We start from the raw sequence: 19,563 nt of genomic DNA, 5'->3' as shown, positions 1-19,563 counted from the left end.
TAAGACAGATAAGAAGGGTAACCACATTAGAAAAGCTGCCCTGTCTACCTGAGAGCAAACTTTTCAATCAGTGGTGATTTGGGGGGGCCCTAAAGGGACAGATCCAGGGCTTCGATGAACTTACAAAACAGGCTGAGTGATGTGTCTGGCCTGCTTGATTCTGACTGCATGTGTCACAGAGTCTGGGGGGAGACCTGCTTTTATTGAAGTCTGAAAGCAAAGCTGTGGGGAGGGGGGAGATCATCGTCACCTGTCTCACTTCTCTCTAGTGGCTACTCTCATCTACCAAAGAGAAGCCAGGGGTCACTCATGATCACGGTGGCAACAACCTGCCGCTGAGGCAGCTCCAACCACCATCTTACCACCAGATTTACACAGACAAGAGTCAAATGTCAGTCATTTAGCCTCCAAATTCCAGGGGACACACTCCAGGCTCTTCCAAGGCCTCCTCCCATGTGCTGTACTCCAGTCTCCCAGCAGGCATCCAGCTATGGGGAGAGGCTCAACCTCTCCTCCGGGCAAACACCCCACCTGGCTGAGTGCCTCCCCGCAGCATCCTTACCTGGCCTGAGGTAGAGGGAAATCACTCCTGCCTCTTCTGTGGGCATGAACACTCCAAAGCTGCTGAGCTAAGCAAGGGACACAGGTGGTTTAACACCTCTGTGCCTTTGCTCATGGTGTTACATCTGCCTGTCTCCTTGACTACTTCCAACTGCCACTCCCTCAAGAATTAAGCCAACATTTCATTTATATTAATGCAACAAATACTGAGTACCATTCAAGCACCGCTTCCTCTAGCATCTCAGCCACATTTTGTTCCTACATGTCACTCTGGCACTGTAAGTGTCTACTCCTAGTCGTTTTCCCACCAGAATGTGAATCCTTGAGGGCAGAAACGTTCTGCACGGTGCCCCACGCACAGGAGCCACTCTTAAAATGACTTCTAAGTACAATCTGTGGATAACGCGTATTTGCCGAGCTTAACTTAGTCCTACTTCTTTTGAAATAACTTGCCTTTCTTATTAGCTTTCTTCCTCTTTAGAAGTCCTTCTAATTCACACACAAGATCATGAAACTGCTCTCCACAGAACTTTCAGGACAATGGGCGCTCTGAAATCAGTCTAGCCGGGAAAGCAGCTGTGGTTTTGCTTCCCATTTCCATCTTACTACAATAACACCATTCCAGCTCAGTGTTGGGCCGCATCTAATTTGGCCAAGATCATGAGACAAACGAATACTGAAAGGGTGAGGTACAGAGTATAATCTGTTGACCTTGCTTACACTCCGTCTAAAATTCACAGTAACTACAATAATTGAAGCGAACATAAGGGATAAGCACACAATCTCCACAAACATCAAATGCAGTAAAAAACCTGTGATGGCATTCACAATCTAAAGAACGCTCATAATCTATCTTATAATGCATGGACTCAAACTTCAATCTCATTCTAATGGGCTACCACTAGGGAGATAAAACTTGTTTTAAAGAAAAAATTGTACGCAGAATAACCATAAAAGTTTCCTGGTGATTCTCACTCAGGCTTCAGTGTATTTTCTTATTGAAACAATCAAAGAAGCTCTTGACAAAAAGATTTGATATTGGTGTCAGAATAACGTAAGAACTGAAACTATTTATAACGTAAAAATTTTGTTTAAAGCAGATATATCATTTCTTATTTTTCTCATTTTGAAAAGAAGCTATGTTTCATTCAGTGATAATTCTTCTCTCGCTCTATCAGAAAATCTGTACAAAAGCAATATTTCAACTAAAATCAGTTCTGAAGGATCTTTTATGAATACGCATAATGCAGAAGACCCCAATTAAATTTCCAACAAAGCACTGCCATTTTCAGTAAACAAAGTCATCTCAGTAGGGTCACCCTGTTTGCAAAAACTGCAGCCTAGAAATTAATTACTAGTGTGACATATGTCAAAACAAATTTTTAAAAGAATAGAATGCAGTTGTAACCATGTGTTTTATCTGGTTGTATGCAAAACCAGTATTGCCTGGCATGTAAACATATTCATTTATTCAGCATCTCTCAGAAAAATAAAAAAATTAAAAACATTTTTATAAATGCAAACATTTTAGCACCCAGGGAATTCCAAGTAGAAAAAAGAATACAGAGCAAAGGTATGCAGATTCCCCTTTGTATTTTCTTTAATAGGAAATTATGTCCCAATCCTTTTCACAGTGTGTGTGTATGTATGTATGTGTGTGTGAGTATATATATATATATATATATATATATCCCCATATATGTATGTATATATCAAACCATCATCACACTGTACACTAAATACCTTACAANATTTTCTTTAATAGGAAATTATGTCCCAATCCTTTTCACAGTGTGTGTGTATGTATGTATGTGTGTGTGAGTGTGTGTATATATATATATATATATATATATATATCCCCATATATGTATGTATATATCAAACCATCATCACACTGTACACTAAATACCTTACAATTTAAGTTGTCAATTATATCTCAATAAAGCTGAAAAAAAAATCCTAGGATTTAAACTCTTAAAAAAAAAAAGAAAGAAAATTATACCCCAAACCAGACAAAGACTATTATAAATCTTGCATAAATCAACTTTTGAACTTCAAAATATTGTCCTCTATGTGAGGGAAAAATTAAAACATACTTCCTGTAGGAAGATGCTGAAATCACTTTGCTTTTTGAACTAACATAAGAATTGTATTGAATCCCCAACTTTCAGAGTTAGAGGTCACAAGAGGTGACGTGGCTGCTGGGGGCACACTGCGTGGCAAGCTGCCTACAGGGCCAGCACCCCAATCCTGACAGAACACCCCGGCTCATCGTACCCTGTTATTGGGAAGACAAGAGTTGACTGCATGATACAGACTTTTGTCTCTTCAAGTGCTTCTTTCATGACCAAGTTTTCATTAATTCTCTGTATTCTGGTAATTAACTTGGTATCTTACCCTTAGTAGTTGTTTCTTACTAATTTCAGCCAAAGCAGACATTCAGCCACTCTAGCAACAACCAAGCCACAGGATGGGTGCCATTCTGACTAGGCAGACTGCTCTTTCAGCAAACCCATTCTACCCATTCGTGATCTAAGAACCAGGATATGACTAAACAGTGTTTCAAAAGGTGATCATAATTTCTCTTTTTAATTTTTTAAACCAGTTTCTTTGAATAAATTTACTCAACGAAGCATATCATTCTCTCACACTTCAATACTGGAAATTAAGTGAGTTACCTCTCTTAAAACTGTGCTTTTGTAGCCGCGATACAATCCTTGGATGCCCTGAAACAAACAAAAGGCCAAGAGCTCAGAAAGTTAGAAGGGCAGAGAGCTCTGAATGACATTCTGAAAAAGGCAGATTTACCTTTTCTGAAGTCGGAGTTTTAAAACATTCACAATAACCACAGTTCCGTTAAGAGGTTAAACGTTATAAACTAAAGTATACAAGGCTCATGTCAGCTCCCTTTGAAATAGGAACATCTCTAAAGTAATCACACTGACTACTTCAGTTGTTTTCAACTGAATATAATAAACTAAATATATTTCCAAAAGCAAAGGCACACAAAATGCCAATCATCCTTTCATATAAAAACATCATTATATTTCATAGTTTCAATCATAGTTTCAATCATATATTTCATAGTTTCAATCAGACATCAGAAATTCATTAATAATCTCTCCATAGTGATAAATATCTCTGGACAAGCCTTGACTTACAAAACTGTCCACATGATTCACAATAGGGTCCCTCTACTGGACTGATCTCATGATCCTATGATTAAATACTCGGTATCTCCTCACCTAAGTGACAAAGGGACCATTAAGAAGAATAACTTTTCTAAAACTAGACTTACTGAAAATTTCCACACAGCTGATTACTATTTAAAAAAAAAAAAGGCTTCTGTAAAAAATACAAAGAAAAGCAGCTCGATGGTCCCTGCTAACACAGCCAGCAAGACTGACTTCTGACCTATGATGTAACATTAACAAGCAAAAAAGGAATTAATTTTAATATAAACATTATGATGCTAGTCAATATGTCCATTACTATACTTCTCTTCCACGGGTCCTCAAATTCTGTAGCAACATTTTAATATGATATCTTTACTCACATTTTTACGATTTATTCCATGTCTGATTCTGAAACTACTACAGAACAACTACAACGTAGGACACGTACAAAGTAGTGCCACTCGGTATGTGTCGTTTAGAAATTTGGGGGAAAAAATTAAAATTTGAAAACAAAGAAAAAGCAAAGACAATCTTAGTATAAAAAGGTACTGTGACTGGGCATTAAATTTAGCTTTATGGTCTCTTCTAAGACTCCTGGGATGAGAATCACAATGTTCATAACAGCTACTATAAAATCTTTCTCAAAGAAAAAAAGTTTAAAAACACATCTCACCTCTGTATATAAGATGTTAGAGAAAATCTGAAATGTTCTCGAAGAAGCAGATACCTGTGCCCTCTGCTTAACCACTTCAGAAGGAACTCGAATCAGGCAGGCAACCTAAAATACATAATTTAATTACATCCTAAAAAAGAAGTAACTGCTATGAAAATTGAAATTCTTTTCATAAGCAAAGAACTATAGTTAAAAAGGGATAACGTACAGGCTCAGTGCAAGATGTCAAAAGGTATTTTTTCAGCCTAAAAACCTTAGACCCTTAATGGACGTGCATTATTTTGTCAGCCCAGAACCTCCCCTCCCTTGTCCCGTATTGACCCTCACACCTCTTGTCATATTGTTCCAAGCCCATCTCTCTATAAGCCCCTCAATGGCAAGAAACACATTTACTTATTCTGAATCCCCAACACCTAGAACAGCAACATCTAGTGTTCACATGAAAATAGGTTGAAAGAATGAACTGAAGGGGCTTCTGCTTTACTGCCAATAATGCCCACAACAACAGAGGCAAGACTGCTCATCAGCTGGTTATAGCTCATCTTCCGCTTCACCACCCACTCCAGCCTCAAGAGGCTCCCAACTCCAGCACCCCAGACCACCCCCACCCCCACCCCTGCTGACCACCGCCACGCAACGACTGAGGAGAAACTCCAGGTACTCTTGGTCCCTGCTCTGGCATTCAAGTTGACTTAGGTCCTGACTGGTCCGCACCCACACTTGGGTGGTCAACAACCAAAACGCCAGAAAATTTTTTAAAAAGATTTATCTATTTAAGAGAGAGACAGCAAGGGGAGGGGCGGAAGGAGAGAGAATCCCAAGCAGACTCTGTGCTAAGTGCAGAGCTCGATGTGGGGCTCGATCCCATGACCCTGAGACCATGACCGGAGCTAAAATCAAGAGTCATCCACTTAACCAACTAAGCCATCCAGGTGCCCCTCCAGAATTTTTAAAATATTTTTATCTTTGTACTTAACATTAGATTACATATATAGACTTTAAAAAACAAAGTGGGATTTTATCTTTTCTGCCTACCAGCATTTCTAAATTCTCTAAAACCAATAGGTATTACTTACTTGGTAAGTTTCTTTAACATAATATCAAAGGGTAAATATATCTGCTGTGGACCAAAGCTTTTAATTGAGGGAGAATATAAAATGAAAGGGCTAATTTAAAATATGCTTTTCAGGGCTCCTGGGTGGCTCAGTAGGTTGAGCACCCACCTTTGACTCAGGTCATGATCTCGGGGTGCTGGGATTGAGCCCCACGTCAGGCTTCCCGCTCAGTGGGGAGTCCACTTCTCCCTCCCCCTCCAATCCTCCCCCAACTTGTGTTCTTTCTCTCCTCCTCTCTCAAATACATAAAATCTTTAAAAATAATAAAATAAAATACGCTTTTCAATGCAATCCCACTTACTAGCCTTGACAAATACTTATTTTTAATTTAGAGACAATCACACACACAAAATAAACAGATTATACACCTTACCACTAAAGTCTAAAACTGGGTATAATTCATGTTACTCTTGATAAGTGTGTAAACTTTTAAATCCATACTTATAAACCAGGGCGGAAAATAAAGTTCATTGAAACTTACATGAATCTAAAAGGATAGCTGCCAGCATCTAGCACTCATTAAAGAAATGAAAATAAATAAAAAAAGAAAGAGAAAAGAAGAAAAAGGTTCACTAACTCCTTGTATTTTTCAATTCAAAAGGTCAAGAGTGAAATATGACCCCAATATGTCAAGAAAATAGGAACTGTCTACTCGTGTGGCTTGGCATAAATATTTATGGAACTTCATGCTTCGTAACCCTTCATGTTCTTACATTATGTTTTTATTTCTTAAAAATACAGAAGCACAACAAAAACTTTGCAAAGGTTCTGGGATGAAAAGCAATCTCGCTAACTGAAGAGGTACAAAGCAGCCAGTGCGGCCTTCTGACTCGCGCAGCACAGCAATTTCGGCTGAAGAGAGAGGCCGCTGTCTACTTCCTCCAGTAACGCTGCTGCCTTCGATTTGGTTTTCTATTAACTCTGATCTTTCTTGGATTTGAATTTGAGCTACAACAGGGTATTTCACTGCACAAGAACAAAAACATGTTACAGGATTGTGATTCTAGGAAAGGAAATAATGTCATCTGTGGGTCTCTTGGTAAATCCATTCTTTAGAGGATTCTTTCCTCACGAATCTAGGGTTCAGTAGGAATCCATGACACAGGAACAGTGGCGTCTTTATTAAACCCAAGAGTGTTTTGTATGTTAAAAGTCTATCAAAAGACAAAACGACTAAGGTTTTACATAAAGAAAATATATGTTCCTATCTTTTATCAACATTAAAATACAATACTAGTTTCATTAGAATTAAACATACTAAAAACATGATAAACTTTAGATTAAAAATTGATTATAATGAAGCTGCTATCAAGATTTTTCTTTCTTTGAAATAAAAACTTACCTGACAAGTTCATTGATTTATTTTTGCAATGGAGAGCTGAATGTCTTTTAGTATTTATTAAACACCAAGATGCAGAACTATAGGTCCTAAGACTAAGTGTGTGAAAAGGGGGAAAACTACATCGAACTTCAGCCTCCCATTCGGTAAAGGGATTAATGGCAAAGGAGGAAGAGGGAGAGAGATGCTGCGAAACCTCCGGTCCTTTCATTGCCACAGCTATCGTCCACACCTCACTGCCAGCTTGCCAGTCTCACTTCTGACCTTTTTCTTTAAAGATTTTATTTATTCACTTGACAGAGAGAAAGAGAGAACACACAGCAGGGGGAGGGGCAGAAGGAGAGGGAGAAGCACACACCCCACTGAGCAGGGAGCCCAACGTGGGGCTCGATCCCAGGACCCTGGGATCATGACCTGAGCTGAAGGCAGATATTTAAACTACTGAGCCACCCAGGCGCCCTTGTCCTCTCACTCTTGAAATGCTCTTCAAGATCACTGGGCATCACCAATAGTGCCTTCCATTAACATTATATCCTTTCCCCAACTATGCCAACACAGTTCACAATAACTTACCTGATTTTTATTTAGAAGCCAATTGTCAGCATGTTTAAATACAAACCAATCTGAGACAGAAGCTACTAAAGGTCAGAGCACTAAACTTGGCTTAGGAAGCAAGGATGAAACCCATATCTTTTATCATCTCCAGAATTATTTTTCATCAAAGATCTATCATATTTATATATACCTAATAAAGTTAAAGTTTCAAAGTTTAGTATCTGCTAATTCTTCATGGTTAGGCAGGCAAATCTGTAGTAAGTTCAGCAGAGAAACCTAAATAAGGTGAATACAGACAAAATTTAATCACATTCAAAGCAAAGGCTGCTTTGGACTTCGCAGAGTAAACTCCAGTGTAGCAAATTAACATGAGGGACAGAAACCTCATAACACCCTGAAATTTTTTGACATGTGCAATTTACTTACTTGTATTTTATTCCATATTCTTTGTGTCATTCTCAAAATTCTGGGAAGCAGGTTTCCAAATTAATATATATGGTATATTTTTCTATACCATCATTTAAAAATCAAAACTCCGCAACTGAACAGTTCATCTGTGTGTCAATTCTGCCATCTCCTGGTCACAAATGGAATCACAGCTGTTGATAAAATAATCCTAACCGCCATTTCTAATTCCTAATTTACCACCTTAGGGTTTAAATTTTATCCACGGATAGGGGGACATAAGTTCATCATACCTTTCTTACTTACAAGACTCTTTCCACTTACATAAATAGCCAACAGGCATTGGAAAAAATTTTTTTGAATTTTTGAAAGTATTATTAGTCTTCTCTTGTCTGACAAAACTACTATCCTTGATCATCTAGACTATGGACAGAAAGTTAATAGTCTTCTCAACAAGAATAATTATATCATCTTTCAGGCTTTGTTTCTGAAGGTTGTTCATACAATTTTACATGAGACTTAAGCTTTTGTTTCACTTTTTTCACTTTTGTTCCTTTAACAGAAATGAGCCACGATTTCACAGGAGGTGACAAAAGCCCCACGGACAGATGTACAGATTGTGACCCACATTAAATCTGACAGTGGAGGAGGGCTGGCATTTAATACTAACTGTATTAGTTTCCTATTGCTGTTCTGACAAATTACCACACATTTAGGGGCTTAAAATAACACAAATTTACTCTTAAAACTGTTGAGATCAGATTTCCAAAATAGGTCTTACTCAGCTGAAATCCAACTGTCAGCCAGGTGGTGCTCCTTCTGGAGGCTCTAAAGGAGCATGTATTCCCTTGATTTTAGGGGCTACCTGCATTCTTTCTCCCTCTTCAAGGAGCGCAGCACCTTAAAACCTCTCTCCCCGACACTCCGGCATTCGTCTTATAAGGACGTTTATAATTACATTGGGCTCACCTAGATAAGCCAGGAAGATCTTCCCATCTCAAGAGCCTTAACTTCATATGATCTGCAAAGTCCTTTTTGCCATGATAGGTAACACAGTCACAGGTTTTGGGGTCTAGGACATCTTCAGGGGATCATTATTTTGTCTACCGTAGTAACCAACAGCACATTTTAGAACTTTGACCTTTTCTTATTTTAAGAAACCCACAACGGGGCACCCGACCAGTTCAGTCAGTGGAGCATGCAACTCTTGATCTTGGGGTGCCAGTCTAAGCTGCATGTTGGGTGTAAAGATTACTCAATAAAATCTTTTAAAAATTAAAAAAACAACCCTACAGTGATCAGAGTTCACAGTATTACCCGAATGATACACATCTCCAGTTTTGCACCACTTCTGCCGTTTTTAAAATGTTCCGTTAAAAGTAGAAGACAAAGGTGCTCCTGGAAGTGTCTAACTCTTCACTCTACAGTGGTGTTTTACTGTCCACGGCAGCTGGGAAAGCTTGAATGAGTCACTGAAATGCTCTGAATTTCAATTTCTTCATCCGAAATGATTCCCTCCCAAAACTATTAAACTTTACAACTGTGCCAAATATTGCACTTTGTGTGGCATGGACTGGAACCAATGTTTACTGGGCACTTTACAGATCAGATGCTAGGCTGCGTACTTTGTAAGTGATGTGTCACTTCATCTTCAAAAGAACTGTGAGTGGGCTAGCGTTAACCTTATTTTTTAAGATAAGGAGAACAGCAGCTCAGTGAGGGTAAGTAAATGGCCTACCAACACACAGTAAACAGGCTATGTGGCAGTCAGAGCTCCGTGTTACTTGCTGCCTATGAGCCATATACCGCCTCCTTACAGAAGTCCTCACTGTATTCTCTAGTTATAGAATACATGTATCCAATTTCCAGCGTTAGACATAGAACAGGCATTCAAATATTGAAGAGTATACAATCACAAATCAAAGCCATTTTGTAATAGTGGCATTTAATTCCTTATGTCACCAAGAACCCTAATCTTAACAAAACAGTATCTGAAAAAGTAAAGGTCTGTCACCGACGAAGTGCAGGCTTGCACAGAAGTGGCTAATCCTACCCTCACTAGTTTGGTCCTTGGAGAGAAGTATTTGGTTTTTCCGTTTTCAATGTAATGGCGATAACTGAGCAAATAACACTCCAGTGGCTTGAAACAATAATAACTTCATCATCTTACAAGAAAATCTTGTACACTTTTTCTATAAAACTGAACTTAATTGTGTTCCAAAAAACTGATACTGCTCTTAAATAAAAAGCCAACACAGAGCGTCCCTTCCCTCTTGACCACTAACTAAACAAGATAGTCAATGAAATATACTCTCTTAGATCACAAATCAATACCATCTGAACTAATGCTGCATACCAAATCAGGGAAAGAAAAGAAAACCTATATAAGAGAAAACAATCTGAAATGTGTTTAAAAAAAAAAAAAAGGTCATCAAGAAATTGAGGGGATGGGGGCACCTGGGTGGCTCAGTCAGTTAAGTGGCCAGCTCTTGGTTTCGGCTCGGGTCATGATCTCGGGGTCCTGGATGGAGCCTCACATCAAGCTCTGGGCTCAGCTGGGAGTCTCCTTGAGATTCTGTCTCTCTGCCTCTTCCTTTGCCACCCCCGCCTCCGCTGCTCATCCTCTCTCACACTCTCTCTCTCTTTCTCTCTTTAGAAATATATAAATAAAATCTTTTTAAAAAAAATGGAGGGATAGTGGTGCAAACTGCTCTTTATAAAAGCCTCCCTGAAAAAGTTCTGTACATTCATGCTTATACCTTAAGCAGCGTCATCATCAGATATGGGTCATGCCACACCTGGAATGACTTCCAAGCCTGCCGTCTTTCCCCCTCTTCTTCCCCCCTCTGAACATTGGCTCAGGCTCAGATGGCTGGGACAGCTGGAAAGCAGGGTGTGCTTAGCCGACTTAGCTCACAAGACTCTGTCGGAGAGTTTAAGCATGTGCACAACACACACAACATAGTTACAAAGGCATCCATAAAGAAATATGCACTGGAGGAATGCTGTTGGAAGGGCTTTTGAAAGAATTACTATCTTTATGCCGATTTCACCTCTCATCTCTCAAACTCATCTTCTCTCTCTGTATGCCATGCCCCTGCCTTAGCTGGGTTCCAGGGTTCAAGTGGCCGGCTCAGTCGGTGGAGGATACGACTCCTGATCTCAGGGTTATGAGTTTGAGCCCCATGTTGGGTCTAGAGATTACTTTAAAAAAAAAAAATCTTGGAGAAAAAAAAAAAAAAAAAAGGTTCCCAGAAACAGTAAGAAATAAACAGAGGAGGGTAAAAGGCTGCCTTAGCACAACCCCACGATGCGTGTACTTCAATACGCCCGAAGAAGTGCTTGTTTGAGTGTAGTTAACTGACAGTGTGGTTTCAGTTTCTAGTTGTACAGCAAGTCTCAGCAAGACCTGTACATTTCTGCCTCCTTCACCTTTATATACACAAGCAACTCCACCTGCAGCATCACTATGGGACTCCCCCCAGTTAACAAGCACCATTCACTTCCGGGGCAGCTGTCTTCCTTTCTCCTCACCCTATCTCCATGGATCGATCATACGACTGCACACAAGTTTGGCAAAATACCACCACAACTGCAACGAAAGCTACTCTGCACTAATTCATGGATATTTCAAAATCTGTCACGATTATTTCAAAAGATAAAACACATTTCCAAAGTTGTCAACCCTTCTTCTATTACCTTGTTCAGTGTTTCTTCTAGAAAAAAAAAAAAAAGCCAGTGAAGATGATTTTAAAAATCCTATAAATACACTTAAATTTTTTTTTTAATTTTCTAAAGGAAATCAGGGTCTTTTTTTTTTTTAAAGATTTATTTACTTGAGAGAGAGAGTGTGTGCACGAGTGGGGGGAGAAGTAGAGTCTCAAGCCGACTCCCCGCTGAGCAAGGAGCCCACATGGCACTAAGCCCATGACCTGACCTGAAACCAAGAATTGGAGGCTTAACTAACTGAGCCACCGAGGCACCCCTTAAATCTTTAAGAAATCTCTACACTCAGTGTGGGCTTGAACTCACAACCCTGAGATCAAGAGTCACATGCTCCACCAACTGAGCCAGCCAGGCACCCCTATAAATACATTTTAAGACATATTAACACCACAATCAAAAAATGGCTTCCATCCCCACCTGGAAAAACACAAGGGTAACTAACATATGCACTGCTCTTTGTTGCTGACAAGCACGCCTGACTGCATCAAGGAATGAACTTCTAAGTAGTCAGTTCAGTGGGGAAGCTGGCGGGGGGGCTTAATCCGTATGCTGNGGGGGGGAAGAGGTGCTAATGACGGGCTTAATCCGTATGCTGATAACCAAACCAATGAGCCCTGAAGGGACTACAGCACACAGAAGGTCCAATGACCCTGTTAGCTGGTAAGTAAACTAAACAACATAAATTGCCTTCGTTTTCAATATGCTCTTGGATGGCATGGGCCTGAAGAAAATGTCAGATCTGGATGCAACCCTCGCTTTATTTTCAAATCCAAATCAACATGTCTGAGTGTGCTGGCACCCTCAGAACTAGCCAGTCTTTATTAAACTAGGCCTTTCAGTAGGTCTACAAGTACAGAACTCTGAGGAAGACACTTCTGATCAGCACGTGGCTGGTGCTCCTTGCGCCACTACGCCCAGGAGCTAACCTATTCCTGAGCGTGGGACTGCTGAACCAGCTCAGTCAAAATATTTAGTAGTGGGATATATATTTAAATGTTTGAGGAACTCTAAACCAGTGGCGCTTAAATATCACTGAGCACCAGAACCACTTCGGAGTTTTGTTTAAAATGCAGGGTTCCTGGTGCCATCTCCAAAAATCATCATTTGTAACCTACTGCCCAGGCACCTGAGTCTAAAGCCGGTGCTCTCTGGGCTACACTTGGAGAATTACTGTTAAAGGCTGTCAGAAAAACATCTATAAAACATGATTCAACTTATTTCCTAGCTTTCTCAATCCCAAATTAGAAGGCGGCCAGAAAGGATAATCAACCAGCATCTATGCGTATGGGGACATCCACACAAGTGACCCATGCACACATTCAATTCAGCGTGGCTGCGTTAGGCTGCAAAGAAATTTCAATATTCTTTTATTTCTGCACACAACATGAACTTAGGCCAAAAGTAGGATAAAACCCAGGAAAAGGCAAATCAAAAATCACTACTGCTGTCACGTTACAGCATCTGCTGTATTAGAGTAAACCTGCCCCCAACTCTTCTCATCTAATTACAGATTCTACTTGGCGCAGGGCGTCTTCTGCGTCTGATGAAAGCTGAGCTGTGAAATAACTGAGGTAGGGATTTAGAGATTTGGTGCAGCAAACCTCCTCATAAAAATGGCACAAAAGGCTCTCTTACTGTTGTTATGTATTAAATCTTATTTGATCGATTTTACTGTATTCCAAATGACAAACATAAGGCAGAAGGTTGTAATTATAGTTTTATTGATTCGTCATTAAGTTTTAATCAAGGTGCTGCTATAGGGAATGGTTATTAGGGCAGTGTGCTTTTGTTTCTCTCATACACTTAGAGTTGCTATAACAAAGTCATTGTGGACACAGTGGATACCAACAAAATGTGATATTGTTTCTAAGGAATCTATTTGCAATTTAACAATCTTCAATCAAAGTAAATGTTACAGAACAATGACCCAACTGGACTATTTATTTTCTCCACGTCTCTATACCTTTCCGACCATTGACAGCTATGAAAGTTTTTGTTTTCCACTCCTTTTTATGCTACCCATGAAAACTTGTTTCTCCTAAATTCACCTGTTTCTTTCTTACTTTTAGCAACCACACCTGTATGAATCTGAAACTGAAAGCTTATGCTCCATTAAACTGAAACAAGTTTAAATCGGAAGGCAGTACATACATTTCTCAAGTATTTATTGAGAAAACAGATACTGAATGGCTTTGTAAAGTTTTTTTTAAGAAAGTGCAAAGATAGGGGCGCCTGGGTGGTTCAGTCAGTTAAGCATCTGCCTTCAGTTGAGGTCATTATCCCAGGGTCCTGGGGATCAAGCCCTGCTTCAGGCTCCCTGCTCAGTAAGGAGTCTGCTTCTCCCTCTCCCTCCACCCCTCCCCACCCCCAGCTCATGCTCTCTCGCTCTCAAATAAATAAATAAAATCTTTAAAAAACCAAAAAAGAAAGAAAGTACAAAAAGATAACTGGAGCATCAGAACCGACATTTCCACAAACTAAAAATCTTTTCAACATATGACACTGTAACTAAATTTAAAATCAATCAAATGTCAACATCAAGATATGTTTCACCTGTGAAGTCATTCTATGTACCCGCTATTGATCACTTCTCTTTTTAAAGTTCTCCAGGCATCACAGGAACTATAAAAAGGCATCTGACATTAGGCCTTACCACCTAAGGGACCACGGAAATCCTAAGAGACACAGCAAAAATATGACTGTCCCAGAACTGTTTATCTCCAGTGTTACAGACACTTGTTTCCTAGCTCACATCCACCCATACCACCTCCTACACCCAAAAGTTCACACACACACACTACGACGATAAAGCCTTCGGTATTTTAAATGTCAGTTACAGATAGTATTAGAATGTACAGTATTTTCTAGATATGAAAAGGTGTATCATTAACATGATTAATTTAACAACCATTATTTACCCTAATTATATATCACTTTTTATATTCTTCATAAGTCTAAGAGACAGAAAGTTTTTAAATTGAAGAAAGCTTATCCTTCAACCTGGCAAACCAGCTTTCAGGCAAGATGGCCCTATGTGAAATGAAATAAGAGGCCAAGTTCTTTTTGCTGCCTGTTCTCGGCAACATACTATAAAGTATAAACCAAATACTGAATTTATGAGAACATTTAAACTTAAAGCAACATGCAATTCTAAAATAACGAGAGGCAAGAGCTGTCACAAAGACAGACTCACAACCTGAGAGACACTGAAACTCTCACAGACAACTTGTTATTCTTTAACATATATACTTAAAAAATACTGCATGTAATGAGGTTTTAAAGTCAGAACATAATCACAGAAGAAAAAGAAAATCTAAACCTAGGTTAATAGGTTAAAAGATTGTTTTTAAATTAAGTATAAATTGCATTTAAATTGCAGTTTAAGCTAATTTTCCAGTACAATTCAAGCACAGGAGTTCTTACTTCGGGTAAGAGTAGAGGGAATGAAAATGTCCATGCATTCAATTTCCTGGAGAGACAGCCACAGGTTTCATCAGATTCCTAAAGGGGTCCATGGCTCATAAAGGAATTACCAGTTGCCACTCAGAAATTAATACAATGCTAGTCCCATCACTTTTCTAACTTCAGTAAATCAAGAAGGCAATTTAAAAAAAAATCCAGAGTTAGGTTCTGAAAAATCATTTTTAAAACAATGTCAGGTTTTACAAAAACCACGTTAGTGAATTTAATGTTTCTTAGGCTAATTTCAACTCTTCAAGGAACCATACAACAGATTTCTTAGATTAAGAATTCATTTTACAATGAAATCTTGCCATTTCCAACAACCTCGATGGATCTAAAGAGTATATGATTTCCCACCTATGTGGAATTTAAGAAACAAAGTAAAAAGAGAGATAGAGAGACAAACCTAAAAAACAGACTCTTAACTATAGAGAGCAAAAGGATGGTTACCAGAGGGACGGTGGGTGGGGGTGGGTGAAATAGGTGATGGAGATTAAGAGTACACTTATTACAATGAACATCGAGTAATATATAGAATTGTTGAATCACCGTATTATACACCTGAAATTAATATGACTATGTTAACTATACTAGAGTTAGAATTCTTAAAAAAAAATAAATTCATTTTACAGTCATGGAAAAATACAGGGTTTTATGTATCCCAGATGCAAAAAATAAATACATTTTTAAGACACAAAAATACCAAAGAGCAGAGATCATCTTTCTTCTTTATCAAACATCATAACCTCAGCAATTCATATTATCACACAGAGTGACACTGCTTTTCTGTATAATAGACTATTTCCTCTATACTTCCTTTTTTCCTGGATTTCCTAGATATAATCTGATATGTTTTCATCAACTAAAATGATATAATTAACTTGACTTTATTTCTTTAAAATAACTTTCTTTTAAAAGATCTTAACACATCCCAACTCCTGCTATGAGACCGGTTTCACCTTGATACCAAAGCCAGCAAGACACAAAAAGTTAACTATAGACTTACATCTCCTGTGAATAAAGAAGCAGAAGTCCTCAACTAAATACTAGTAAACAAAACCTAGCACTAAGTAATAAGTATTATATACCATGATCAAGTGAGATTTATCCCAGTAACGCATGAGTGCTTTAATGTTTGAAAATCAATTAAAGTAATACACCATATCAGCAAAATAAAAAACAAGTCTCATTATTATATCTCAATAGATGAACAGAAACATGGACAAAATTTACCTTCATGGTGTAAAAAAAAAAAAAAAAAAATTCACCCAACAAATTAGGAATAGAAGGCAACTCCCTCAACTTGATAAAGGACACCTATGGAAAGCTCACAGCTAACATCATACTTAATAGTGGAACACTAAATGCCTTGTCCCTGAGATCAGAAAAAAGGTAAGTACGTACACTCCCATCACTCCTATTCTACACTGTACTAGTGCTTCTGGCTAGGTCAATTAGGCAAGAAAAATGAAAGAGAAGGCATAGAGAATGAAAAGAAAGAAGTGTGACTACCTCTATTTGCAGAGGCTATGACCTTGTGTATAGAAAATCGTAAGGAATCCACTAAACAGTTTTAGAACTGATAACTGAGTTCTGCAAAATTGCAGGATACAAGATCAATATATGAAAATGAATTCATTTCTATAAGTAGCAATGAACTGAAAATGAAATTTTTAAAAATTTCCACTTAAAACAGCACTAAAAAGAATAAAAAAGAATAAATTAGTGAGAGGAGTGTAAAATTGAAACTACAAAACACTGCTGAAAAAGTTCAGTAATACTTAAATGGAAAAATATCATGTATGTATAGATCAGAAAATTTAGTATTTTTAAGATAGCAACAGTCTCTTGATTTGCAGATTCGATGGGATCTGTATCAAAATCTAAGTTGTCTTTTTATAGAAATTGACAAGCTGATTCTAAAATTCACAAGAAAATGCAAGAGACCCAGAAGAGGCAAAACAATCTTGACAGAGAACAAGTTGGAATACTCACACTTACTGATTTCAAAGCTTAACACAAAACTCAATAATCAAGACTGTGTGGTACCAGCATAAGGACAGAGATCAACAGAATAAAACTGAGAGATGGACTGCCTATTTTGTCATTGCTTTCCAATTTTACTCCATTATAATCAGACACCGAATGATCTGTATGACATTGTCTCTACGCTATTTGTTGAAATTCACTTTGTTGTACTACTGGTTTATACATTTTCATTAATGTTCCAAGTATGCTAGAAAAAAATGAATAATCTTCAACTGTTAGGTGCAGAGCTCTACACATATCCATTAGCCCACTCTTGTCATTTTCTTGTTCACATCTTCTATGGTCTCAATAAACGTTTCTGCCTGCCTGGTCTTAAGACTTTTATACCTAGAAGTTAATATTTCCAACAAAGATTATAGTTTTGGTTGGTGGAGGGATGGGTGAAATAGGTGATGGGGATTAAAGGGTACACTTATCATGATGAAAGAAAAATTAAATTTTTAAAAATTACATTTCTATTCATTTCTCCTTATACTTCTGGCAATCTCTCCTTTATATTTTGAGACTATATTATTTATTCCAGGTTCAGGTTTATTACACCTCCCAAAAGAATCATTCCTTGTATCACTATACAATAGTCTTCGTTTTTTTTGCCCGATAATGACATTACTCTATCAGCTCTTTTTCAGTTTATATTTCTGTATCAGTTTGGGTTTATCAGACAAGTAGAACCACTGTAAGTGATAAGAATAAAGGGTTATTACAGGTGTGAACAGTAACTGTGGGAGTTAATTAAACAGGTTATATAGAATGGTTGCTTCTGCGTCTAGCGTTAGGACAGAAATCAGAGGGCAGGCGATGGGCAAGGATGAAATGATGTGAAATGGGGAAGAGCAAGGATAAATTGATCCACCTGTTTCTCACCAACCTCAATGATGTGGGTGACCTGTAGCATAAGCTAGTATTCTTCACCACAGAGCCCACACATCTGACTCAGAATTTAGAGACGCTGAAGGAGATGATCCAGTAGGGACTGGAGAGGCTGTAGACCAGAGATGAGGTGTATGAACTGCAACAGTGCCTGACTCTAACACCAATCCTATAAGCATCGACCCAACTGTTGCTTCACTTCCACCTTACAAATCTTGTGCTAGTTTCTTTTGTAGCCAGCATAACCTGGAACCATCCTGGAATGGGAGTTCTAGGAAATGGAGTTCCAGCTCAGTCATGTTGACACAATACAAAGCCACCACAATGTGCATGGATATCTACTTCCATCTCCTTAATTTTATTCTTTCTAGAAACTAACGTTTTAGGTATGTCTTTTGAAAATAGCCCATTGCTGGATTTTTCTTTCATCCTATCTAGACTCTATAACTATCATGTTTAATCCATTTACATTTATTGGTGTTTATGACTTTCATAACCTAAAAGAACTGTCTTTTAAAAATGAAATAAAGTATCATCTGTACCACAGACATATGCATGATTTGCACTCCTTAAGTATTTTATATGCATAACTTGTTACTTACCACTTCTCCAGCAGAGGCAGCCAACATATGCTTCACAGGCATTAAATATGAAGATGAATCAGTGTGCAAAAACCATTTCACATATTCATAGGTGATAAAAAAAGCAGCAGCTGAAATTTAAAACAAACCAGTCTTTCACAAAGTTTAAATATATATTCAAATTGTTTGGAAATGTTTCTCAAAAAAAATTACAACTCTAATTATTAAATTGTGAGGTAAGAGATAAACATAATAGTTGAAGAAATACTCTTCCTCCCTGCCCCACTCTTGTAGAATTTACCGAGTCCATGTTATATGCCCAAACCTGGACTTATAAAAATGCAGAAGACATGATCCTAGCCCTGAGGGAGCCTAACAGCTAACCTAACATTCACCATTTTGTATTAAATAAGTCACTTGACATTTTTTAGTAAGCATTCTAGAATAACATTTGAATTTCTGTGATCCAAATTATCTTTACATACAATAAAACAACCCACTACACTGATTTATAGACAGGTTAAGACTGAAAACATATGCTTTAAATAAAGTAGCTATTTGATAATGTTTTATTGTTGTTCACTCAAAATAATTATGGCTACTTTTTACTATATCATGTCATCTTTACATCAAGGAAATAATCAACTATTTAATTAAAACTGGCAATCAAAATCTCAAAAAAGCTACCCCTATCATCATGAACTAATCTTAACTGCACAAGAGGGCTTTAAAACCTGCCATGTAGTGTTAATCAAAAGATGTTTATCACTTCCAGAAAAGATAAAGCATGAAAGATAATGACAAATTCATCTTTTGAAGGACATTTGAACAAAATCACATCAAAGTCTAAAACACTCAGAAAAAGAGCTTCATAGTGAAAATCAGTTTTCAACAGTTAAAGTCAACAAGCTTTTAAACTCTCCTTAGGCTGCTAACAAAAATAAACACCGGGCCACATGAGGACTCCTGTACCTGAAGGAGTAATAACCAATGCCAACAGTTTTACATAATTAACATAGGTCCCTATTCCCAAAGTGGGTCTCAATAAGGC

General features: G+C 38.0%; 1 protein-coding gene across 4 annotated transcripts in view; it reads right to left on the bottom strand.

The window, feature by feature from the left end:
- The window catches only part of SLC25A26 (solute carrier family 25 member 26), a 131,886-nt gene that overhangs the window by 96,948 nt on the left and 15,375 nt on the right, over positions 1 to 19,563 (bottom strand). For 3 of the 4 annotated variants that reach the window (XM_034658621.1, XM_034658620.1, XM_034658622.1), the window contains 3 exons: positions 18,534 to 18,643; positions 4,411 to 4,515; positions 3,240 to 3,287 (listed from right to left, as the gene is read on the bottom strand). In XM_034658621.1, the coding sequence (XP_034514512.1) occupies positions 3,240 to 3,287; positions 4,411 to 4,515; positions 18,534 to 18,643 (263 nt within the window). The remainder of the gene's footprint in view (positions 1 to 3,239; positions 3,288 to 4,410; positions 4,516 to 18,533; positions 18,644 to 19,563) is intronic. The other variant, XM_034658623.1, reaches the window with a different exon arrangement.

This window comes from Ailuropoda melanoleuca, chromosome 4 (assembly GCF_002007445.2).
Source record: "Ailuropoda melanoleuca isolate Jingjing chromosome 4, ASM200744v2, whole genome shotgun sequence".
Classification (NCBI taxonomy): domain Eukaryota; kingdom Metazoa; phylum Chordata; class Mammalia; order Carnivora; family Ursidae; genus Ailuropoda; species Ailuropoda melanoleuca.
Note: the sequence above shows the minus strand (reverse complement) of the source record. Positions and strands in the feature narration are given on the sequence as shown.